At 38.2% G+C, this 23,428-nt stretch overlaps 1 protein-coding gene across 11 annotated transcripts in view; it reads left to right on the forward strand.

Annotated features, from left to right (window-relative positions):
• The window catches only part of TBC1D1 (TBC1 domain family member 1), a 100,726-nt gene extending 78,114 nt beyond the window's left edge, over nucleotides 1-22,612 (forward strand). For all 11 annotated transcript variants that reach the window (XM_032108979.1, XM_032108978.1, XM_032108987.1 and 8 more), the window contains 8 exons: nucleotides 1,444-1,629; nucleotides 5,724-5,885; nucleotides 7,728-7,886; nucleotides 12,257-12,501; nucleotides 12,943-13,102; nucleotides 17,329-17,498; nucleotides 20,188-20,358; nucleotides 20,809-22,612. In XM_032108979.1, coding sequence (XP_031964870.1) covers nucleotides 1,444-1,629; nucleotides 5,724-5,885; nucleotides 7,728-7,886; nucleotides 12,257-12,501; nucleotides 12,943-13,102; nucleotides 17,329-17,498; nucleotides 20,188-20,358; nucleotides 20,809-21,009 — 1,454 coding nt within the window. In that variant the 3' untranslated portion in view covers nucleotides 21,010-22,612. The remainder of the gene's footprint in view (nucleotides 1-1,443; nucleotides 1,630-5,723; nucleotides 5,886-7,727; nucleotides 7,887-12,256; nucleotides 12,502-12,942; nucleotides 13,103-17,328; nucleotides 17,499-20,187; nucleotides 20,359-20,808) is intronic.
• Nucleotides 22,613-23,428: the final 816 nt, after the last annotated feature.

Raw genomic sequence — 23,428 nt, forward strand, 5'->3', positions numbered from 1 at the left:
CCATTCTTAGTCATCTGAGCTCAGTTGTGCGAGTGCCTTCGAACAAACAAGAAAAGAATAGCTGCATACGAACTGCGTGAATCAAAGTATAGTGGCAGTCTGAGCAGAACTTGAAGGGGTGAAAACCTTCCTATTTTGTTAGTTTTGACGAGATGACATGATTTGTGTGTGTTTAATTAAAAATCTTTACCACCATGCTAGGCAATGATAAAGAAGGGGACCCCTGAGCTGCCATCAGAATAATTGCTTCAGGAATGCTCCTTCTGCAGGAGCTGTTTGAAATAGCACACACAGATGTACTTGTCCTTGGCTGGCGAGATTGCGAATGGATTTCATTGCACTAACTTTAGAGCGTTGTCTTGCATGTATAGGTCAGGGAGCCATTTCATAGCCATTCCAGTTGGGTGAAGAAGTGCTGTTGTGATGGCCTTCTGTGTGGGATTTGGTAGGAAGAGATTGGTTGTTTTGACCATTTTTTAAAGTTGGTGAATTGAGTAACTTTTCTTCTAGATACAGGTTATGTCAAAGACTACTGAGCCTCCAGAGAAGCTGTATAAAACAATAAAATTAAGTGATACTACAGCAGGTACTAAGAAAACAAAGTATAAGAGCTTGTGCTTCTTACATTGATTGCTTGTTTTAAAGTGATGTTATACACCCTTCCCTAAAAATAAATGATTTTTCAATTTGCCTGAGATTTATTTAATGTTCACTTTCTTTTGTAATGTATTCAGTCTTAGAATTACCTTGCATGCTTGACAAAATGATATATTTTGTGGTAGGCCAGCTGAAGCCAAAAGAAAAAGTTCAGAAGGTTATGATATGGTTAAAAATGAGAAGTGAAAACAAACATGTCTTAAGTGCCTCTCTCTCTTTCCGCCTATTTACTTTAAGAAATGGTAATCATCCCATTGTATGGCCTTAGGTGGTGGTTTGTTTGTGCAGCTAAGGGCGTGTATTCTCTTTGTTAAACACACTTTAGAGATTACTCTTCAAATTATGTGGGTGCTATATTTGATTTTATCTGCTATTTGAGTCATGCCACATTTCAGCTGTAGGTTATGTTTTTGTAATTTCTCAGACTTGCCTTTTCCTTTCAACTCTCTACATGTCAAGTTGTAATTAGCAAGATGTGGTCTTGGTGTGTGGTACAATGTTTTTACCAGGTTATAGAAAAAATTATTCTAGGCTTTAGCATGTATGATTATTATTGTGAAGCAGCTTGTAAGTCCGCTTGAAACTGTCACTTAGGAAACCTTGCTTGGTATTGCTACTTCTTATCTATCTATCTATCTGTGTATCTAGATACAGATAGATATATGAGTTAGTGTATATATGCAGATGTGTGTGTGTTTGTATATATGTGCAGTCTTTCAGATTGTGTCCCTTCATTCACCTGTTCATGATATCCAAGTAGTTAACAACAGTCTCTCTTTTTTAAAGATTACTGTGAACTGGGAGATCTTCCACCCAGATCCCCATTGGAACCAGTGTGTGAAGATGGCCCCTTTGGGCCAGTGAAAGAAGAAAGGAAACGGTCACCCCATGAGCTTCGTGAGCTGTGGAAGAAAGCCATTATTCAGCAGATACTGCTCCTCAGAATGGAGAAAGAAAACCAGAAGTTACAAGGTTGGTGAAGTTCTTGGGTACTACACCCTACTGCAATACAAGTTCACCTTTTGGTTTTCTCTGTGGCTTTGGCAGTGGACTGCACCAAGCCTTAATGAAATGTTTTAGGAACGTACAGGTAAATCAAATTAGCAACATCTCCCTCAGCACTCATTAGTGTAGGTGACAATGGATGAAAGTTTTTTCATTACTTCACCTTATTATTTGTTTACTTGATCTAAAGTGACACTCTGAGGTTTACCATGGCTGAGGTTTATTAGGCTTGTGCCAAGAAGCTCTTGCAAGGAATTCATCGTGATCAGTATCGTGAACTGAATTCTTTTCTACATTCACATCTGCAGGTCCTTGTCTAAGTGTTGGTCATTACAACGTTGTGTTTAGCCAGTCTTGAGGCTCAAAGGAAGTTCTGAAAGAGGTGGTTGTGGACTTGGAACTATGGGTGCCTGCAGTAGTACCCACACTGTGCAGGCAAGGTTTCTGTAGAGAAGTAATGACTTAGATCAGTCCAAAGGGTGATGAGAAGGAACTCGAGAAATTGTAATTTGCAATTATTCTTAACCACAATTTTTCTGTGAATGACTGAGCTGTGACAAATCCATTTTGGTGGCAATTTTTACATATAAAGAACAGCTGTTATGCAGAATCACAAGTGATTGCCTTTGAGAGCTGCTCCTTTGAAGATATGAATGATGAGGACAGAAATGTTTATCTGGGTGATTTTAGGTGTTCAGGAAGGGAGTAGGCACCTGAACCCTCAAAAGGGGAGGTATCTGGCATGAAAATGGCAATTCTTCATTTTCTTGTGTAAACTTGATGAAGGATTGACTTCCAAGAAGTGTGTAGAGAGAGGGCCCAGCTGTGTGAAAAGGTCAGTACACCAAACTTGAAATCCTTCTTTAAACTCAGGCTAAGACACGCGGCTGGAAAGACAAAACACCTCTTGAATATTGGATATGGCCTGCAAAAGCACTTGGCCCACCTGTAGGCTGTTTGCACCCGGCAGTATAGCTCTTCTGTTTCAACCCTATCTGAAGAACACCTGACACCCGAGTTTCCTAAGAACCCCACAGATGACAAGCATGTTCCCAGCAATGTACTAGCTAATCCAGTAAAATAAAATATGGCTATGGATACCAAATATACAGAGTCCTTGGCCAGAGGCTGAGACCATCTGGAGAAGAGGTACTGAGAGAAATTATTTATACAATCTCTTCAAGCTTAGAACAGTGCTGTTATAAATGAGCTTCTGTAACGTTTTAATGGCATTTAGAAATAAATTTTCTCTGTATTGTGTATTTATACTCCTGATATTTTTAAAATTTCTCTTGTATTCAAATTATCTGAATCTACAGCCTGCAGTCAAATTTTGACAAGTGCAGGTCATTAATATCCATACACATTTTAGTAAGTTTACCTAGGTGCTCCAATTTTGTCTCCCCAAAAGAAAAAATTGCAAAACTATCACAGATACATTAAGATGAGCATATCTAAAAAGCCAGTTAGTGAATGAATGAGGTGGGTGTTGGCAGAACTGAAGGCCCAGCTGTGCTGTACGCCCTGAAGGGTGAGGAAGTTGTCCTAGGTAGTTGCTGCATGAAGAGCTCAGATGGTGAGACAATACTTGAAAACAACAGATGACTGTGCTGCAGCGAGCACAGCATCTTTACTAGTTGCGCTTATGTGTGACATTGGGAATTATTTAGAATTATGTAGATACTGACACTGGGTAGTGTCAGTATCTAAATAAGCTTGTTGATAAAGGCATATTCTCACCTCAGTCCTCACACGTCACATTTTTGCACGTAGCATACGAAGACTGAATATAAAGCAGAAAAGTCTGAGAAGTTGCCAAGCACCAGAAAACATTTGTTTGCGGAAGATGAAACATTGAAAGATTTCTCTGAGTTCGTTTTCAATTAGGCTGAAATTTAAATGCCCTTTTTTTATGTTATATTCATACAATACCACCTGTGTTTTGCGGGTTTTTAATATTCTGATTTATAAATATGTTGGTTTTGACCTGACAAAGATGTGAGAGGTTGAAAAATAGTTTAGATGGACTGAATCACTTTCAGTGTGGATAGGCAGCTATAATTGTATTTCATGGATCTGTAGTTAATCACTGAATTAAAAATTAAATACTCTGAGATCTGAATCTTGCAAACACTTAGGTAATCTCATAACTCACATGAATAACCTCATTGAATAAAGTCATTCACATATGAAAGCAACTACAGGATGAGGAGGTGTACTTCCCAGATATAAACAGTTCTTTTCTTTCTCAGTTTCTAAAATCTAGAAGCTTGTGTAGTCAATAGGAGTACAGGACAAGATAACCCTTTGTGACTCCCAGAATTCAATAATCTAAAAAACCTTAACTGCAGATACAGCTCTCAGAACAAGTTGAGTTTAGAGTCTTGATAGTGTCATTATGAAATGTAAATTTCAGGCAGTCTTTAACTGTTTAGTAAATTTATATAAAGGAGTTGAAAATACAAATAATAGAGAGTTAAACTATCAAAAGATAATATAACAACATTTTAACATAGATTGTCTCAAGACTGAAATGGATAGGAGTGATTCTGTGAATTCATAAGTGAAATCCTCCAAAGTAGCAGCAGGCTTATGATATATGGCAGAATGTCCTCAAAATATGAGTATCTTGTTACCATTACAGTAATGCATCATCACAACAAAGAAGTACTGACATCATGGCAAATTAATTAATAAACATGATCACTTTATGATACACTATTTCAAAAATTGTGTTATTTGTAGGAGAATTATTTTTTAATTTTTGTTTAATACTGTAGAACCTTTCCAGACTTCTACATATTTTGAACTTTTGCTCTGCTCATTTTTGCAAGTAGAGAGCTGCTCTTGTCCTGGAACTAGGTGCATTGAGTACTCAGCCACATTACAGCCTAGTTAAAAGATTGAAACCTATTCTGTTAATTTCTCCATAAATTTCCCACTGTTTATGTCTCTCCTTAGTGCTCTCTTTTTAGCTTAGTCTTGGATTCCTTATAGCATTTTCTTTCATCATTTCATCCTTGTAGGAATAAATGACTGACATATTTGTGTCTCATCTGAACTACACCTCTTTTTCTCCTCTTCTACTTTTTCAGTCTTGTTACCTGCACAAATCCATCTACTGGCACAAAACATGCTTTATTATTTAGTTTACATGATTACCATTAATAAATCCTGTTTTCCAGGCACATTATAGTACTAAAATGCCCCCACAGAAAAAAAAAATTTAAAAGCTTTACCAAGACTCCCTTTGAAGTTCTCACTCCACTTCTAAACTTTGGAATTACACTCAGCTGCAGAATTGTTTTCATTTCTGCCATGGTTTTTTGATGCTTTCCCAGCTATTGTTTAAATTTTTTTTTAATCCCTTATAGATAACACATGAAGATACAGTGCAATATTCTCATAAATTGTAATGTGGGAAAACCACCAGTACAACAGTGAATCTCTGCTCCAGGAGCTGTGATGATCTAAACTGTCATATTTAAGACTGAGTTATGCATTGACCTTTGTTCCTATTTATTCATTGGGGACTTCAGGAGAGTCGCACATAAATGTAGTGCTTATAGCCCTATTTGCGTCCAGGGCTCTGGAATTTTCTATACTTGAACTTTCCTTTTTATGTAATCTGTAAATCTGTGAATGATCACCTTTAAAGTAATTTTTTTACTTTGTCATTACTATTATGGAAATGTATGCATAACAAATAGATGACTAAATTGGGTTTGTGTTTTTATTTGCTGAAGGTCTTCTGCACTGAAGAGCTGGGAAAATGAAAATTCCTGTTATGAAAATCTTATGTTTATTTCATTAGTCATCATCTCTTATGTTTCTTCATATTTAGGAGTTGACTAGCAGTAGGGAATTTAATTTACCTGGCCAAACATAATTAATATTGCATGTAATATCTTTAAAAACCAAACAAACCAATCCAACCCCACAATCACTAATGTTTAAATACATAATGTTTCAGGTGGATTGCATGATGAAGTTGTAAGTTAAATTAATCCATTTTACAAATAGTAAACAATATTAACTGCTACATTCATATCACTTTTTAGCATCTGAAAACAATTTGCAGAACAGACGTCTGAAACTTGACTACGAAGAAATCACACCATGCTTAAAAGATGTAACTTTGATTTGGGAAAAAATGTTGAGTACACCTGGAAGGTCAAAGATTAAATTTGATGTGGAAAAAATACATTCTGCTGTTGGGCAAGGTAAACACGGTTTGGTTTTTTGAGTTGTCGAAATGCATGTAAATAGTATCAGAAAAGGAATAGTGTGGCCACTTATTCACTCCTTATAACCAGATTCTCTCTAGTGCTGTTCTCAGGCTGCTGACCAAACAAGTAACAACTTTTGGTACCATCATGGTCATGCAAATGCAAGTACCAGTCCCTTTCAGTGGTAGCTGCAGTTGTATACTGGAGCTATAGCATACATTTTTGAGTAACATCTGCCCTTACAGGAGAGTTGTACGCTACCTCAGTGTGTTACAATTGTTGCAATCTGATTTTATAAATTAAAAGTTACAATTAAAGAAAAAAAGCTTGGATAATGCAAATAAATGACTGTGTGAATAACTGAAGAAGCCCTGCATTGTTTTCTGGAAATTCTCTGTTCCAGCCTGTGTACTGTGTCTGTGCACAAACAGTAGGCATGGGTATCTCTGCAGAACTGCCTTTTCTCCGAGTTCAAGAACACTTTATCGCTGCAAACACCACTTACAGTCTTCCTCGCAACTGCAGGGCTGAGCAACCATCCCTATCTCCACTGCACCAAAAGTAATATAACCTAAGGATGTTTATTAAATATTCTAAGAAATGGGGCTATTACTCAATATTACATTTGCCATGATTGGACCCAGAGGCCTTAGGCTGAGCGCTGTATGGAGCCGATGGTGAAGATGGCTACTCCAAGGAGCTTTTTATAGTTCTATACAAAGCTTTCCAACATGTAAAGAAAGTGTCAAGATTTAACCACTGTCAGAAGTTCAATATTTTAAATATTGCACCAGGCTATGTGCAATTATACCAGCAAGTTAAACCAAAGTGCCCATTTAAAATGACTGGATAAGTCTAGATTTCTAACAATATCAAATCCTAATATGTTTTGTTATCTTTCCTTGTAAGTTGTATGCTTGAGCAAGTCTTGATTTCTCCTGTGGTTATTGTCCTCCATATGTTACATGTATACCAAAAGAAAAAAAACAGTCCTAAAAACGTCAAGCTGTGAGTTACTTCAAACTGTAATATCTGGTTCCAGTGCACTATGGATTAGACAGAATACTTTCCCAAGTGAAAGTGCATTGATTTCTTGTGGAGAGGATTTAATAGTGAGTGAGAGCCTTGTGCTGAATTAATTATACTCTCAGAGCTTTACATACAGTTTAAAAATGAAAGCTATCATTACTTATGTGAAATAGTTAAGTAGCATCCTCCCTCTTTACAGAGAAATAAATTCAAGTTTTAAAACATTTTAATGTGTACCAGTCATTAAGCAAGCTGATAGCAAAACTAGAAATACAATACTTGCCCGCTGATTATCTGCTTTGTGTTGTAGTCTCGATATCACATCTCATTTGTACTTATTTATATTTTTGGTACGTGTGCATCCCACCTTCCTAAAACATACTCATAACAACAAAGTCCATGCTATGTTGACAGTGAAACTGTCAATTAGTTCTATTGCAGTGCTTTATTGTGTACTTTGCATGGAAAAATGGGAGATAAACATACAACTTTTCAGAGACAAGTATTGCAATTCTTGATGCCTGTTCTAGTGCTTCTCAGACTAGATGTAAGCATTAATCTTAGGCAGCTCATGGTGTTTCTTTCTGCCGTAAATCTCTCCTGTTATGGTGCTGATGTCTTTTATTGGTTGAGGAAGTAAAAGCCTTGTAGTTTATCTACTTCTGTGGTCCACTGGAGGTAACCAATAGGGATCTGCCTGCCTGTGTAGCAGATAGGGATCTTCAGTTCCTCAGTCCTGTTAGCTCAACTATAGCAGAACCCTCAGTAGGAGTACAAATTACTGGTTTAATTGCTTTCTCTACTCAGGAGTACCACGTCACCACCGTGGGGAGATATGGAAGTTTCTAGCAGAGCAATACCATCTGAAACATCAGTTTCCAAGTAAACAACAACCAAAGGACACACCTTATAAAGAACTCCTAAAACAACTAACTTCCCAACAGCATGCAATTCTTATTGACCTAGGTAAGTACAGTAGTGGTCTGAAATTAAAACAAGGGGTTTATGATCTCGGTAAGATACCTAAAGAAGGTAACACACAAAAAGCCTTTCACTGTTTAATAATAGGTTGTTGGTAAGAACTGCTTTTAATCTGGTGTGAGAAACCAGGAGCTGATGCTTTTCCAAGAGGATCACAGCTCTTGTGTGTGGGATAATCCCACACTGAACTCAGTATTCATTATGTTCTTTCCTAATAAAGGCAAAGAATCAATGTCTTCCAGAGCACAGCACTGGCAGTTTGGTTCTGAGGAGCTGTGTGGGGCAATTTAAGAAGTGCATTATCACTACATTTGATTAAAAGAATTTGCAATGAAAAACTCCATCAAAGGAAATTATGCACTGCAAGTAACCAAATGTCATATGAAGGAATGCTAAAAATTTATGGAAAAAGTTGTACTTGGTCTGATCTGAATGATTATTACCCTTTGCATTATTTTCTCTTACATCTTTTCTGTAAAGCAGTAGTACAGAATTATCCCATCATAATTCTGCTCTTTATAACTACTCAAACAGTATTTAAGCATTTTTCACTGCTAATGAATGTATCCCCTTTCTTACCTGATGAGGAAGGATTACCTATACCCAGGGCTGTCTGGGAGCACACATTTATTACTTTATTAAAGACTCAACGTGCTGACTGTCTTCAGTGGGTACTAAACTGTGAGAAGATTTGCTGAGTTTAGATGGTGACTTAAGCTTTAGATGACAAAGAGGGTATTTTCTCTGTTTCTGCAACACTTAGTAAAGTGAGTCAAAATACCAGAGCAGTGCATAGAAAATACATAGGAATGAGAAGGAACAGGTGTGTTCCTGCAGAAAGTGGCATGACCGGAGGTGGGAAAGGATGGTGGTGGATGTCACCTTCACTTTCCCCTACTTGGCAGACCTGCCTGCTTTCAGCTTGGCACTGGGAAAGTAACAGGCCAAGGAGCCTTAATGCCAGCTGGGAATAGGCAGTGGATGTGTGCAAATTGTTTCCCTTCACACTTTTCACACCAGATCTAGGAACTCCCCATGACTGAGCAGTGCCAGACAACAATCTTTTGTGTTTGAGAGAGACATTTACATGCAGCCAGAGATCATTTGCTAGCAAATACCTATTGGTCCACCACAGCTGGTATTGGTAGCCCTGGCAGTGAAGGGTGGGACGCTGAAGTGGTTCAGTAAGAGGCGAACAGTTTTGTGCTGGGTCAATTAATTGAACACCTTCAGCAGAGGGATGGTGCTGGGATGACTCCTGGACAGTAGGGAGCACTATCAGTCTGAGCTTGGTTGTCTCACATAGCAGACTGGGGCTTACTGGCTTGGCAAGCTGTTTATGTTTTCTGCCTGGTTCTGCACACAAATACTTTCTCATCTTAGCCATGTGCTCTTCTCGTAGAAACAAATGACTGCCTGTGTTGGCAAATTGGTAACTTCGTGGTGGTTTTCAAGCAAGGTGTTGTTTTTGCCAGGGTGCTATTTGCCAGCCCATTAGCTGAGGGAGGGATTGGGTCCTGTCATAACCATAAGATGAATTAGGAAGCTGAAGACTTCCTAGTGATTCACATTGAAATAGAGCTGTGCTGCATGGTAACCGACAGCATAACTGGATAGGCAGCTAGAAGGAATTTGCATGTTCTGCCTTGCATTCCTTCAGGCTATCAGAAGCATTTTCTTAAAAATCTTTAAGAATCCTTCTGAAAGCATGCACTTATACCTTGAAAGAAAAAAAACTATGTTCTTGCAACATGTGGTTGTAATACCTAAAAACCTTTCCCAAATTAGGCTAAATAGGTCTTGTTGATACAGTATGAGCCAAAGCTGTAATAGCATTGCTTGCACTTAGTTGAATTGATGCATCCTCAGATGTAAATAGTGCTTCCTGAGATTGATGCCAGCAGTGTGCATGTGGATGCAGGGCTAAGGTATAGCAGCTGCTTTGCTGGCCCAGTTTACATGTCACAGTGCTATCAGTGTAGGAAACCATCCATCACTGGGTGTTTGCTGAACATGGTATAAAATTATGTTTTGTTTTATTGCATCTAAAAAAATAAAGTAGTAGGTACTTACTCTCACATTCTGGGCCTCTAGAGGTATCACAGTTCATTTAGAGTCTCTTTTCAGCAGGGCCAGAGACCTTTGCTCCAAAATAAAGGCTAAAATTCTTAGTTAACTCAGAGCACCCAGAAACACATCAGCTTGTGAGTTTAGCAGTTCTTCTCCTCCTCCATTTACTGCTTTTTAGAACTTCTTCGCATTTTTATTCTTGCTGAGTTTGTAACTCTTTTTCATGACTTACGTGAAATGAGCTTTGCTGGCTGAGTGAGGCAGTGCAGGTCTGCCTTTAGACTGTGCTGTAGAAGCTTGTCCTTCAAGCAAAGGAATGCAAGCTTCTTCTCATTTGAAAGCTAGAAATACTTCTTCTGTAACATTCAACTCTGACACCCTGGCCAGGGAGACCTATTCAGGACTGAGTGCCATGTCCCATGTGACAGGCTACAGCAGCTACCAGATGGCGGAAGGACTCTACCCCAGGCTTTGTCTTGAAACAGGAGTTCTGATATTATCTGGCAGCACAGCAGCATTCCAGAAGCTAAAGGGTGGGGTGGTATTTAACAAGTGGGCAACCAGAAAACAAGCTCCACTTAATACTAGAACAAAAGAGGTATTCAAATTTCAAAATACCTCTGTTGAGGTATTTCAGAGGAAGTTTGATAGGGGGAGGGTTTTTTCCTAAAAGTGAAAAATTTGCCTTTGGAAGATTTTTTTTAAAAATCTGTAAAGGTTAAAGGTTAAGTCTTTAATGTCTTTGTTCACAGAATCAGAGTGGTTGAGATTGGAAAGGAGCTCTTGAGATCATCTAGTCCAAATACCCCTTGCTCAAAGCAAGATCTGCCCAGGCTGCCTAGGATCATGTTTGCTCAGATTTTGAGTATGTCCATAGATGGAGACTTCACAACCTCTTTGGGCAGCCTGTGCCAATGTCTATCCACACTATAATTAAAAAAAAAAAAAAAAAAAAAAAAGGTGGAATTTACTGTTTTTCGATTTGTGCCCACTGCCTCTTGTTGTCAGTGAGCACTACTGGGAAGAGCCTAGTTCCTTCTTCTTCATTCCCTTCCACTGGGTATTTGTGCATCCCCCTGAGCCTTTCCTTCTCCAGGCTGAACAGTCCCAGTTCTCTCAACCTCTCTTCATAGAAGGGATGCTCCAGTCCCTCCATTATCCTAGTGGCCCTTTGCTGGACTCTCTCCAGTATGGGCATATCACTTTTGTAGTGGGAACAGAGAACTGGACACAGCAGTCCAGATGTGGCCTCACCAGTGCCGAGTAGAGGGGAAGGATCACCTGCCTCCAAATGCTGGCAGCACTCCCAATGCAGCCCAGGATACCATCAGCCTTCTTTTCTGCAAGGGCAAATTGCTGGCCCATGTTCAACCTGCTGACCACCAGGACCCTCGGGTCCTTTTCTGCAAAGCTGCTTTCTGGATGGGTGGCAAATGCTGGTGCATGCATTTGTTCCCTCCAGGTGCAGGATTTTTGCACTTAACTTTGTTGAACTTTATGAAGTTCCTGGCAGCTCATTTCACCAGCCTGTTGAAGTCCCTCTGAATGGTAGCAAGTGTATCTCTAACTACTCCCAGTTTTCTATCATCTTCAAACTTGCTGAGGGTGTGCTCTGCCCCATTGCCCAGGTCATTAGTGACCCTCCCTAATAAGGGATCAGCTGGAACAAAGGCTCCAGGCACCCTGTCATCAAGGGCAACTGACAAAGGTTGGTTAGCATCAGCCTTACCAGCACCAGCCTTACCAGCCAGCAGCAGTACCCTCACATTTGCAGGAGTCCCCTGCTGATCCTGGACAAAGTCTCCATATGCTCATAGCTCAAGGAAACAAAGCCCAGAAATGGCTGCACCAAGGGCTGTGTCTGTTGGCTGCCTCCATTAGCTGTGCTCTCACATAATATGTATATAGCATATATCGTAGCTTATATATAGCTACACAATTCTTGGTATGGTACAGGCTGCAGAAAAAAAAAAAAGGCAAACTGAGTTTATACTCACTGAGTAAGTGTTGTGGGTCAAACTGATTGTGTAAGTTACCTGGTTGGTTTGGTTTGTTTTTAGGACACCAAGTGCTGTATGAAAGTTTACAGATAAGCCAGTCTGGGGTGAAAGCCATCATCTTGTTCTAGAACTGGAGGACTAGAAATGGCTCTGTTGTGCTCAAAATCTACTTCTCAAAAGAATCCACATTCTTGAAAGACTCTTTAATTTGACAGTGTGACAAGGGTTGGAGAGTTTTGTTGTTTACTTTTTAGTTTAGGTCACTAACGTCAGCTGTTTTCACAGGGCGCACATTTCCGACACATCCATACTTCTCAGCACAGCTGGGAGCTGGGCAGCTGTCACTCTACAATATTTTGAAAGCCTATTCACTTCTGGACCAGGAAGTAGGATATTGCCAGGGCCTTAGTTTTGTAGCAGGAGTTCTACTACTTCACATGAGTGAAGAAGATGCTTTTAAAATGCTGAAGTTTCTCATGTTTGACATGGGCCTGAGAAAACAGTATCGTCCTGACATGACAATTTTACAGGTATGATTTCATTTTTTTTAAGTAAAGGATGCTGCTGCTAAATAATAATAATGCAATACAGCTAGCATTGTCAAAACCTAAACTTAAATTGAGTTCTCAAAAATAGGGAAGAATAATCTAGGAAAAGAATACATCATCTTAAATGCACTATTTTCAAATCAAAATACTTCTGGGGAAACTACAGAAACCATAAATAGGAAGACTTCTGTTGTGTTCAAATGAGGTTCAAATGATCCTGCAAATGAGCCTGTTGTAGGCTCACAGGTGACCCATCCTGTGTCTTTTAGGTGGCTTCCGAGTATTTCTTGTTTTCACACAATTTTATCCAAACATCAATTGACAAATATCTTTCTCTGTTTCTGATAAGTATGAAGCATGGACTTTGCTATTATGAATGTCAAAACTTGTTGATCTTTAGTCTCTTGCTCTTATTCCATGCAGATCCAGATGTACCAATTGTCTCGACTTCTTCATGACTACCATCGAGATCTCTATAACCACTTGGAGGAACATGAGATTGGCCCCAGCCTCTATGCTGCTCCCTGGTTTCTCACCATGTTTGCCTCCCAGTTTCCCCTTGGATTTGTATCCAGAGTGTTTGGTAATTCTTCATAAAACTTGTCTCTGTTCTTTCTGAAGTCTTATATTTGGAATCTTGTTATTAGGAACAGCATTACTATCCAGTCTGTTTCAGACACCCAGGAGAAGTATTTTGCTTACTGTGAGCAGAAGAAAAACAACAGAGATCATCCTATGGAGTGTGCAGTATTTCAGTAAAACTGGAAGAGAGAGGAGAAAAGTAAACAACAGTCCCTAATGTCTTTTCATCCTTATTGTTACCCCACCTTGTAACCACTTTTAGAGAAGATGTAAAATTTGATGCCATGAAGGCAGGCATTGTGTTATAACAATGACACTCTAACACCAACAATGAATTACTTTCAAGCTGAAAAGAGATGTAACAAAGGCATCATCTGAGAAATATATCCATTTACTCCACTGTCATAATTTCCAGCAGTCATTATCATCATTTCTAGCAGTGTCAGCAGAAAATTAGCTTGAGGGGTATGTTTTAAAGCACACACAGAGATGGCCTTTGCAGTGTAAATGCAAATTGCAGAAATATAAGATGTTTAAACTAGTGTTTCTTATCCTGACAATTTTAGTTCCAAAAATGTTTGGAATCAATGAGGATTTCGTTTCTAAAGTCACTTCTGTTGCCTATCTTTAAAATCTCTAGAAGCTCTCTTTTTAAATTAAATTCCAGTTAAGAATTTACCTTGATGCTATCTTCTGGATGTATATTTCATAGATTGTTTGGTGTTTGAGAAGATGCTTTGTTTCCTTTTCAGTTGTTTGTTTTTCAACTTCATTATGTGATACTGGATTGTCCATAATGAGCGGGGTGGACTGGAGCTTTCTCCCCAGTTCTTCTCTTCTAATGAGAAGCCAGTTTCATTTTCTTTAGTCAGTCTCATTTAAGAGATGCAATGAAGAAATTATTTATTAGCACATTAATATTGACACTTTCCTGACTTAAAAACAATATGGTCCTGTCTACCACAAATAGGAATATAGAGCTCAAGAAGAACCAACAAGAATCCTGGCTGGTTTCTGTTTAAGGGCATGCTAAAAGTAATGCTAGAAAAATTCCCAGTGAAAAGGATGGTGTGTAGAGTAGAACTATATGTCCCATGATTAACATCCAAACTCTAGGGAAAACAGCATGCTTTTTTCCTGGAAGGTTAATGTACATCAGCAAGTATGTAGCTGACAGTAATAATCTGTAGGAATCAAATGAAGTGCTGTATACAAGTGTCATATTCTGAGTTTATAATCAGTTCATCTTTTTGTTATTCTTAATCTTTCATAGTATTGTACATGGTGAGAAGTGTCTTTGAATGGGACAATTGACTGCAGTGAGGTTATAAAAGTGCCTTGTGTATTCAGTATGTTTGGATTTCTGCCTTAATAGACAGATTAGTACTTTATATGTCATTGGAGGATTGTAAGGCTTTAGAAAACAAAGGCTTTGCATTAGAATAGAAGGTACAGATACGTGGTCTTCACACGTCTGATTTTACATCAAGAAGAGAAAAGCATGTGTGAAAGAAACTGTTGCCTCTTAAAAACCTCTGATGTTTTTTAGGGAGAAAGTTCAACGTGACCAACACTTGCAGTTTTTAATGTTTCAAAGTATTTAGTAATTTCCTTAAAACAGTATTTACTGGAGCTATGTAGGATGAGAACACTGGACATTTATTTACACTAGAAAGTAAAATCTCATCCTCACCCATACTAAAGACTCTGAAACACAACTTTGAACAAAAAATATTTGAGCTATCACTCTGCCGTCAGCTGTCATTAGCAGCATGGCAAGTTAGGATCCAGTAATTTTTGACCTATGTCTTCACACACTTTTGCAGAATATACATATATAGGTTTTCCTTGCTCACTTATAAGAACCCTTGGGAGGAAAGAACGTTGATGCTGAAGTAAGTGATGTATAGGTTACTAACAGTCTGAGATTGCACTGCCATTTTCTAATATTATCTCTCAACCCTTGGTGTTTGAAACTAGCCCACTCCTATTTAATGATACAATTGTTACAGACCATTCCTTTGGATTTCCATAGAGTGTGCTTTTTGCAGGCATCTGACAGGCAATATGTAAAAGAAGTGGGTTAGACTGTTTTATGAATCAAGTAACAAAACTCCTTTTAAGTTTTTATTTATCTGTCCAAACTTTCAACACTTCTCCTGAGCAGGAACTGATGAAAGTACGGGGTTAAGAAAGATGTGTTCTTTAGTACCCCTGCTTACTTATTAATAGAGGAGAATTGATAGAATAGTGTTTATTTTGTTTCAAGATTGTAGATAAAGCTTAATTTTTTTTAATCCTATAGGCTGCCAGTCATGCTGACATTAATTTGGGTACCTTCACTGTATTGTTGTTGGCTGGGATCCCACTTAACATGAAGCATGGGGAGTGGATAACAAACAGGTCTTTGTTAAGTACTTGCTGTTTTACATGAAAGGGGTTTCAGCCATGTTTCAGTAGCTCAGTCATACAGACATTCATTCACAACTTTTAGGTCACCTTGAGTTAATCTGCATGTCATTAAGGGGCAGGTGCTGAATCATAAAAACTCTTTCTTTTTAGCTCTGCTTTTTTCACTTTGTTTCCTAGCTGATCTTCAGTATTTCCTGTCCTAATATAGAGCTTTCCCTATGAATCATTTTCCCATAGTTTTGAGTTTCAATAGAGAATTGAGGCAGATGCCTGCTCTGTTACCACTTTTTAATCATTTCTGCCATTGGAGTTCACATTCAGCTCAACACAGAGCTGAAAAATGTTACACCTCTTTTGGGACAAACGGTGACAAAGTGTGAGGCTTATGGTTAGTTTTTACTTGTGCTTTTCTTTCTTGGAGAGAGTGAAATGAGTTATGGCTTCAACATTGCAAGCTAGAGTGTTCAAGAGGGGAATTTCATTATGATACAAATTTGGAAATAAGAGTTTGGTTTTACTAAGAAAGGCTGTTAACAACTGTTTTCATAGGTTCTTCACTATATCAGAGTTACCTGCAGTTTTGCTAGCAGTTGTTTCCCATACAACATGTTTGGTTTTTTCTATCTCTTTTCTTCACTCTTCTTTTTTTTTTTCTTTTTTTTTTTTTAATATCAAGACATACTTTTTTTTTTTGATGTCACTGTGCTACTTTATATGTGATTGATTGTTTTTGTGGCTGCATTCACAATCCAAAGCAGGGAAAGAACAAGAGAGAAGCCCTTTCAATGTAAATTTATATTTAGGAAATATGATAAAACCCCACAGTATCTTCTATTCCTTTTTCACCTCCATCAGTATTGTTTCATTTGTTAGATGTTTCTGTCTGTAGCACCGTGAGTCCCTCAGTGAAACCAGGAGCAGATTCTGAGTTTTAGTAGAAGAAAAGTCAAATGCAGGGCAATGCTGTTTATACAGATTGGGTTTCTTGTCTGACGCCTTTATTGCAGACTTATATTTCTTTACTCTATAAATACATAAGCACTTTGTAAAGGAAAAGAAAGAAAGGGCATTACATTGAAAGGTCACTATATACTGTAGTTTCAGTGTGCTTGGCATGCCACGTGCTGTCATTGCAGGGCCACCTGCAATATTTACACTTAAGCCATATGACTAAGATTTCAGGGTACTTATTAATATAGTTATTAGCATATTAACAGAAGTGGTTGAGACACATACTGAAAATAAACACATGCACCTGAAACTTGAGGCTACTGGAAAGTGTGCATTTAGCCTCATGTGCTCAGTGTTGTATTGTGGTTTTGTGGCTTTCTCCACCAGATGAGAGAAGAACAGAATTTCAGATCTTCAGTTGTGTCTTCAGGTGTAGGTTTTTCTCCCTGTAGTATTATGATTTTTATAGGGCATTGGGGTTAGATTTCTATTCAAATTTATATTCCTATGAACATCAAAACAGCCCACTAAACTATTACATGCTCAAAAAGTGGCAACACTTATAAACTTGACCACCTAGTTCATTGGAGACTTAGCTTAAACTTGGATTGCTTTTTTTTTTTTGTGAAAACTCACTAAACAAATTGGTAAGCGATTGTGTTAGTCAAGTGTGCTATTCAGAGTAATAATCTTGACCCTATAAAACTTTTGAAGCCATAGCCAAAAGCACATGTCCGGTGCAGTGTATCTAGCCTCTGGGTCACTCCTATGAGAAGCTGTTGTCCTTGGACAATTTATTGTTTTAATATTCTTGTCAAAAGATGTGTTTGCCTGATATAATCTGTTTGTTCCTTGTTTTCACAGATATGCTCTTTCTTCAAGGATCAGAAGCTATATTTAAAGTGGCTTTAAGCCTTTTGGGAAGCCACAAGCCCTTGATTCTGCAGCATGAGAATCTAGAAACTATTGTTGATTTTATTAAAAGCACTCTCCCCAACTTGGGTTTGGTACAGATGGAAAAGACCATTAGTCAGGTATGAAATAAACCGAACACATGAGAGGTGTGCAAAGGAATGCTCTTATTAACACGTTCTCGACAGAAAAACCAGAACAGCTACTTCAAGCTGAGAACTCTCTTGTAGTTTGGAAGATGTTGAAAACTTTTGGAAGCAGATGACTTATAAGCTGACATAGTAGCTTTGTATGGTATTGTAACCATTGGTTATTGTCACTTTATGAAGCCTTTAGTGAAAATTACTTTAATTTTTTTTTCACCAAAGAATCTTGCCCTCCAAGTCTCATTTCAGAAGCAAGAATTGACTTACAAGAGCCTCACAGATGTTAACCTTACTTAATGAAATTAGAAGCCTGCCTACATTGACTCTGTCTCTACTGGCTTTTATGGTGCTGGCCCAGTATGTAACAGCACCTTACATTCTGTCAGGAGTACATGGGGCAGTGTAGACTCTTGCAGTGAGTGGTGAGTCTAGACAGCAAAACCTGGAACCCTTGATACAATTTTTTTAAACAGCAGACAAGGAAAATGGTGCAATGTTGCTAAGTTAGCAGAATAGTCCAGATGATACCTATGGAATTTGAAAAAATCACAAATTATTTCAATTAAGGCTTGCCTGTTTAAAAACCCTAGATGTTGTTACACTTGACATCTAAACTGCAGCAGGCAAATAGAAGATGGGCTTTAGCCAGTTTTTCTGAAGGCCCTTTGTGGTCCAGAGCATAGGGGCTGTACTGTGCAGAACTGCAGATGCTGACAACCCCCCAAGGGCTGCCGGAGATCCAAGCCCATGGCTTGATGAAGAAAGCAGCAGCACATGCTCGGCAGAGGGCTGGCGAGGGGCTCCCTCTGAGCCCTGGCAGCAAAGCTTTCAGGGACACACGCTCACATTAGGGCCAGAAAAATTGCTCCTAGTGCTTACTGTCAAAGGAAGGGGATGAGAACCTGAAAGTCTATGCAAGGGGAAGGAAAGCAAGGAATTTCCAGGGGGTGAAGTGGGTTGTATGTTACCTGCCAGGCTGAAAGACTTGCAGTGCTTAGGTGACCTGCAGAAAACCATGTGCTTTGAGTGGAGGGAGGGAGGGATGCTCTGTTTAGGCAGCTCTGAATGCTCTAAATTTAAAGTGGGTAGGTAGAAGTGAGTTGAAGGAAGAGCAGTTCCCCCACTTTGATCAGGGCTGACTTTGAAGAGAGCAGCTGTTTGACCAGCCCACAGTCCATACAGAGCTCCTGGGTTAGTCCCCATGCTCCTCATCCTTCTGCAGCATGGCCTTTGGTTGCCTTAACATGCCTTCAGTTCTCTAGGTTTCTAGTCAAAATTTTATTTGCCTCATGTTTCCCTCCTTTCAGTTTTGATAGTCTGGTTATGACAGCAGGGATTTCCCTCCCTCCTTGGGAGTACAGAGCCTAGAAGTGGTAGAAGTCATGAGAGGAACTAACATTCTGCCCTGCTGAATTGCACTGCTTGTCTTATTGAAATTTCAACAGGGTGTCTTCTCCAGAGATGCTCAGATTCACAGAAAATTTAAATTCCCTATGTGTAATCAAACTCGAATTAAAATTGTATTTTGGCCTTCTGTGCTTAGATGCTCAGTATATATGTTTCTGCTGCTATTTATGAGATAATTTTTTATTGCACATGTGACATGTGACAGAAACATTTCATAAACTGATGTTTTCTTTAACCAACAGTTAAAGTTTTGTAGACAGAGCAGATAAATAAAATAGGCAATCATTCCTGTTACTTTTAACAGGTATTTAAGGTGGGATTTGGCATTTTACTCATTTTCAAAATTAATAAAGTACAAGAGGTTTAAAAATTAAGAATAACACTGGAACTTTCTTGTTGGGCTATTTTTCAAATACATTTAAAAATCAACTTTTATTTCTTCTATGTTCTGTGATTGGCACACTTGTCCTTTTATATACTGCCTTCTTCAATGCTTTTAGAGGAGATTGGAGTCATAGTTATGAATAATTTGAAGGCAGATGCTTGCCAGAACCTAGAAAAAAGAAAAGAAAATAGTTTTTTTCCTTTGGGTCACTCTGCACATCAATTTATTTCTCTGCTTTTAAAATAAAAGGTTTTCTTAATGTTCATGTGTAAGACTGAACGTTCATTTCAGTGATTTGTGGTTAACTATAATAGAAATCTAGTCTGATGTTACATAACGTTTTTGTTAAGCGTGTTAGTGTAAGTATAGATAATTTCATTTTCTTTCAGCCTGTAAAAATACTATAGAATCATAAATAAAGATAGCAAAGTCTACTGTTTTTCATTTAAAGCTTTTATTTTACTTAGCCTTACACTTGTACATGTGGCAGGTGGGTTTGGACCACACTTTTTCTGAAGTGACAGCTAATTCTGGGTATGTCTAGAAGGGTTTGTGTTAAACTGAGATGTATTCAGTTTGAAAAGGGGAATACCCTATGAAGTCCATACCCTTGGAACCTTTAGTATAAGTAGTTTTTGCTGAAGTCAGGCAGCAAATCAGTAGCAAAGTAGATCCAATGCCAATGTATTGCACTTTACTGCCTCAATCTTGCCATTTCCACAATAGGAAATGTGAATGCCAAAAACTAAGTCCTTTTTTTGTATGCATTGATTAAATATCTAAGTCTAGATCTAGATCAATAGGTTTTAAATCATTGAAAGAGCAATGTTTTTGATCTGCACAGCACCTAATAATTTTTTTTATATACAACAGGTGTTTGAAATGGATATTGCCAAACAGTTGCAAGCTTATGAAGTTGAATATCATGTGCTTCAGGATGAGCTTATAGATTCATCTTTAAATGACAATCAGAGACTGGATAAATTAGAAAAGGCAAACAGTAGCTTGCGCAAACAAAACTTTGATCTCCTGGAAGAATTGCAGGTACAATTTATATTTCATATATGATTAACATTCTAATTTTCTAATTTATACACCTTTTCAGAAGAGTCCTACACCACGTCACAGGAGGGATTGGTGCTTGGTCTAGTGAATTTAAAATGTAGCCACTTAAAAGTTTTATTTAGTTTAGCCCTCAAAGTTTATATGCAGAAGAAATTCTGAGAGTGGAATGGTTAGAGCAAAAATATCTCCCAACTGACCCATACAGAAGCTTGTATTAACCTGCAGTTCTTTGGTATAAAATTTGCAGATTTGGTAGCCTTCTAATTTCATTACTTTGCATTATATTCTGAGTTTAATTTTCCATAATTTCTAAAGTATTTTATATGTATTCATGTATCTCAAAAAATAATTTAAAGATGGTTTCAGTCATTAATGAATTTACCTTTTTTTCCCTTCCCATCCTTTCTCCCCTCCTTTTTACTTTGATAGGTGGCTAATGGAAAAATCCAAAACCTTGAAGCTACAGTAGAGCTTTTATTGACTAATGAAGGCAAACTGAAGCAGTCCATTCTCACTCTCGAGCAGGAGCGAGCAACTCTGCTGAAAGCTGTGGAAGAGATGCAAAAAAAGCTGGGTGATACAGATGGGAAGCCGCTACTTTCTAGACAAGAACACATGGATGGTGACTGACGTGTACAGCTGTAACAGAGCAGAGAAGCTGAGCAAGAAACAAAGGGAAGAACTGAGTCATTTTGTCATGATCCATGGGGATTTGACATTGTTATGTTCATTGTACATGCCTTACTGTAGCAAAGCAAGATACGGGCATGGTGGCTTTCCATATCAGAGGAGCTGGTTCCTTGGGGAAAAGACTTCTTAGTGTGTAGAAATACTATGAAGAGTAAGATGCCACATAAGAAATAGTAAACAGGAGAAACTTACTAGAGCGTGCAGTCATACACAATACACTGTAAATATGGTATGGATTCCTCAATAAGTGCTTCTAAACCTAAGTGCTTTGGGTTTGTCATATTTTTTTTTTTGTCTGGATCACCACCATGTTAAGTAGCACATCCTTTAGAAGGTCTTTTGAAGAAATACGTCAGTGTAAAACCTTTGAATGGATGACTGCCCCATTGCAGCTATGCAGTGGTAACATTTACAGGGTGATTTGTGATTGGACTTGAGATTTTTGACAGTGTATTTCCCCTACAACTTGGCTGGGTTCTGTTAATTATGTTGTTGACGCTTCAGAAAACTGCTTCCTGATGCTTGAAGCTGTCAATCCATTGGACTCCAGGGAGCTGGACATTATCATATGGAGCTATGCATAACTGGGGGATTGCCTTCCTTTTTTTTAAATATGTTGGTTTAGTATATTTCTTGTTTGACAACCATTAATCTAGTGTATTGTTAGTTGGCATTATCTGATAAACATACTGTATATAGTAACTACATTATTCTTAACAAAATATACTGACATTAATTTGGTGAAGCCTGTGACTCTTGCAGCATCATTCAAGGATTTATATTCAGACTCCTCAAATTTCATCTTATTTATTTCTGATCTGCTGTGTGATATAAAACATCTTCTTGCTGAGAAACTAATGTCTACCATCATTTTTTTTCCCTTTATTTGCTACTCTGTGCCCACCCATCCTCTGAGAAATGTTAAGACTTTTTCTGAAGAAGTAGAGTCATTTCAAGAGCTTCATGGTGTGCCAGATATGCTTAAACTGTTTCATAAAGGGTATGGAATTTCTAATTAGGACACCATTCTTTTTGCAATGCATATTTCAAATAAGATTACGTAAATAAAAAAGTAAGTCTCACTTTTCTTAATGCAAAAGTAGTTTGCAAGCCAGTCAAAGCAACACGGTGCAATAATACTCATGGATAAGCTGTTGTTCGGGTTTGCTTCAGAATTAGGAATATTGCCATATTTTTGTTCAGTTCCCAAGCACAGAGTTAGTAGGCACTGGTGTTTTGTTATAGTGGAGAGTCATCCAGGATGTGATTTTTATATCTTTCGTTCTTGCAAGTCCACTTTGTATTCATTTAGTATTGAAATTCCACATACATCAGTTATTATTAATCCATTTACCTCTTAAGCTTGTTGTTTTTAATTTGGAAATCCATAGTGGAGCTTATGCTTCATGTTTAAAATCTTGTCATAATGGACCTCATACTGTTAGAGCACTCAGTAATGTTGCATTTTTACATCATAGTGTCATAGTTCAAACACTGACTTTTTAACAGGAGCAATAAAAATAATAATAATAATCTATGCCTACATCTATGTTGTTACATTTTTTGACATTGAAAAACAAAACCACAGTTGGTGGGATGCCATTTCAGAACTGTGTGAGACTTCCCCTAAAAGTACAGTACCATCTACAGTGGTTGTTAATTTCCATCCAACTCCCTGGTACAATAAAACAGTTGCCTCTATATAGTTAGAAAAGCGTAAAGATGCTTGTTATCTATTTACCAGTCATGCTTTCTGAGAACAGTGACTCTAGTTCTCATCTGAGTGCACTTAGTAATGGACTTACACAAATTCTCAGTAAAAGGCTTTGGACTAGAAGCTGGAGGGAAGTAATACCACTTAACAAGTTCCCAAGTTCGTAAAAGCTCGGGGCTTTTCCTTCCAGAAGTATGAGAAAGAAGTAATAGAGCCCAGAGTATGCTGTAGCTGAGCATCCTTAAGAATGTGTAAAATTAGATCTCCTGTTTTCTGAGTACCAGAAATTGTCATCATATACTGTCTTCCATATGAATAGTAATTTCTGATTCAGAGAATATTTTTTTAAAAAGCCACCTGCAAATCCATACATTGAATCCCTCAGCAGAAATAGCAAATGAACCACTCCTGTAAAATCGAAGTTGAAACAATCAACATTTTCTCCATATCGCTTCTACAGATAAAAATCCCCAGCAGTGATGCTTAATCTTTGAAGAAAAGAAAAAACAGTGAAGGAGGAAGGAAGGAGTTCATCGGTATGTGCAACTTAGGTTTCCAAAGGTGCATGACAAAGGCAGTAAGGGATACAGTGTAAGCATGCTAGTGAATTACATGGATGCAGTAGTCCAGAGAGAGGTTAGCCTG

This window comes from Corvus moneduloides, chromosome 5 (genome assembly GCF_009650955.1).
Source record: "Corvus moneduloides isolate bCorMon1 chromosome 5, bCorMon1.pri, whole genome shotgun sequence".
Taxonomy (NCBI): domain Eukaryota; kingdom Metazoa; phylum Chordata; class Aves; order Passeriformes; family Corvidae; genus Corvus; species Corvus moneduloides.